The 2,359-nt window shown below is 34.3% G+C and overlaps 1 protein-coding gene across 1 annotated transcript in view; it reads left to right on the forward strand.

Moving 5' to 3' along the window:
* The first annotated feature begins 819 nt into the window (after positions 1-819).
* Positions 820-2,359, forward strand: part of LOC109588053 (26S proteasome non-ATPase regulatory subunit 10-like) — an 8,284-nt gene continuing 6,744 nt past the window's right edge. The window contains exon 1 of the mRNA XM_020004247.1: positions 820-1,042. Coding sequence (XP_019859806.1) covers positions 1,022-1,042 — 21 coding nt within the window. The 5' untranslated portion in view covers positions 820-1,021. The remainder of the gene's footprint in view (positions 1,043-2,359) is intronic.

The following is a 2,359-nucleotide window of genomic DNA, read 5'->3' on the forward strand; positions in this document are numbered from 1 at the left end:
TTAACTCTAATTAATTAATTTTATTAAGTTTCTTTTCCTTATTAAATCTGTTCTAGTCTTCCTTCTTTCTTGTTTTTTTTCTTTGTAATTATGCTGGCTTGCCAGTCTGTTTTGGAGCAACGCTCCACAGTAACACTGTGTCCTAGCCTTACTACTATTTGATTTATATTCTATTGTGTTTTATTATAAATTGTGACCTTTTGGTCGTATTTCAAAAAAAAAATAGTACAGTGGCTTTCAGCCAATTTTAGAGCAACTTTATCAATTTATCCATCTTGAACGGAATCAGCTTAAACTTTCCATGCAATAGAAGTACATGTATTTGCATCATAAAATTGAATAATAATTCAAAATTTCCTATTATAATTAATTTGGCGAAATTTGGCTTGTCCTAGTGCAGGGACTCTTAACCAATTTTAAAGCAACTTTATAAATCTATTTTGATCAAAATGAGCTCAAAATTTCTACACAATATGAGTACATGTATATGTATCAGGACAAAATTATAAAAATGATAAAAATGAGGATATCTCTTCTTTAATATTGGCAAATTTGATAAATGACCCACTATATACTCATAAAGCATTTCATTTCATATTATCAGTAACTAGTTGATATGTACTTTATTGTGAACTGTCTGAACATTGCCAAGCCACACCTACAAATCCCTGCCCGGCCAGCCCCAGTTAGCCCAAGACCATGTGCTACCAGCCTATACCAGGTGTGTGGAATGGGTCCTAATAAAGAGAGAGGGCATGATTGTTGAATAGTATATTCATTTCAATAGATCAGAGACTGATACTGAGTACTATTGTGAAGTCTTCAGAGGATGATATCACATGCAGTCTTTAGTACTTAATTCCAGCACACAGTCAACCCACGTGTATTCACGTGGGTAGATCTAGTCCACACCTACAATATTATTGTCGGACACGCCCTAAACCTGCTGACTTCAGCTTCTCGCCTCTCATTCTCTTCTTTAAGTTCTTTTCTCATTTTCTTTCGCTCTCTTTTGTTAGGAATGGCTACTCGTAGGATTCCAGTAAGTATATACTATCAATAAAGTATATAATTAATGTATTGTACATATTGTGTTAGTAATGTACTGATACAATGTATATACATGATACTAGTGCCGGTACTGTTGGTTAATGTGTGTGGGTAGATCTACATGTACATGTATATGATTCAATTGATGTAGTTAGTTTGGGAATTGTCCCAAATTTTAGATATAATGCTTTTGTCACGTCTTGCAGGGGCATATCCAGGGGGGGGGGTGCTGAGGGTGCTTGAGCACCCCATACACATACATACAGTACATACATAGCACCATGCACAGCTAATGGCCTCTGAGATATTTTTGCTTTGACACAGTAAATCTTCCATATTCTTTCAGACACATACCTACCATCAATGATCCATTGGGAGTGATACATTAATTTTAGTATATCAATATTACTGCTTTATATTTTTATCGCTAAGAATTAGAGCCATTAATGATTAAGAAATAATTTTTTCTGCCGAATTTTAATTTTAGATAAAACAACGCTATACACTTCCATCTGCTGTACTTGTATACTCATTGATTCATTGACAGTATGTATAGTCAGTAGTGGGAGTATACTAATAGAACAATATCAATGAGTAAATATCTTTACATAAAAGGACTTGTAATGAGTACAAATTTCCACTTGATTAGATTCATTCCTTATTAGTCTCACATAGCCAGTCCCTCCCTCTACAAAGCAAGGGTCTGGTCTATTACCATACATTACCTCATTCATCTTTCAACCTTACTTCTGGTGGAACTAAGTACACTAAACATTGAATAACCTTATGTGTATATTATCAAGATTGAAACCTCCTTTTTGGGCCAGGATTAATTATACTAAGCATAATTGAATTTCCTGGAATTTAATTATTTACAAATTGTGTTAGATGATGCATGAAATCCACTAAATTAGGAATACCAGTAAACATTAGTGCAGTGTATTGTAGATAGTATAATGTGTTATCATAACAATGTCAGTAATGGGACCCTCATCTAGTAGTGTACCGTATATCCTTAAATAGAAGCTGTATTTGAATAAACGCCGGGGTAGCAATACAATTCAAGTATAAATACATGTATGCAACACTAGCCCAAGAGTAACTCAGTAGTCTAGTGGATAATGCCTAAAGTTCCAGAAGTCAAAAGCATGAGGTTATGGGCTCGAATCCCACTCTGGGCCGAAGTTTTTTTTTGTTTTATGTATATATATATTTTTTAGATCCAAGTACCATTTAAGGAAATACGGTAGTAGTTTGTATCTTTTCCACTGGGTATTTATGTAATATTGTCACTAGGTGTTCCTCCTCC

This window comes from Amphimedon queenslandica, unplaced genomic scaffold, assembly GCF_000090795.2.
Source record: "Amphimedon queenslandica unplaced genomic scaffold, v1.1 AMPQUscaffold_12312, whole genome shotgun sequence".
Lineage (NCBI taxonomy): Eukaryota > Metazoa > Porifera > Demospongiae > Haplosclerida > Niphatidae > Amphimedon > Amphimedon queenslandica.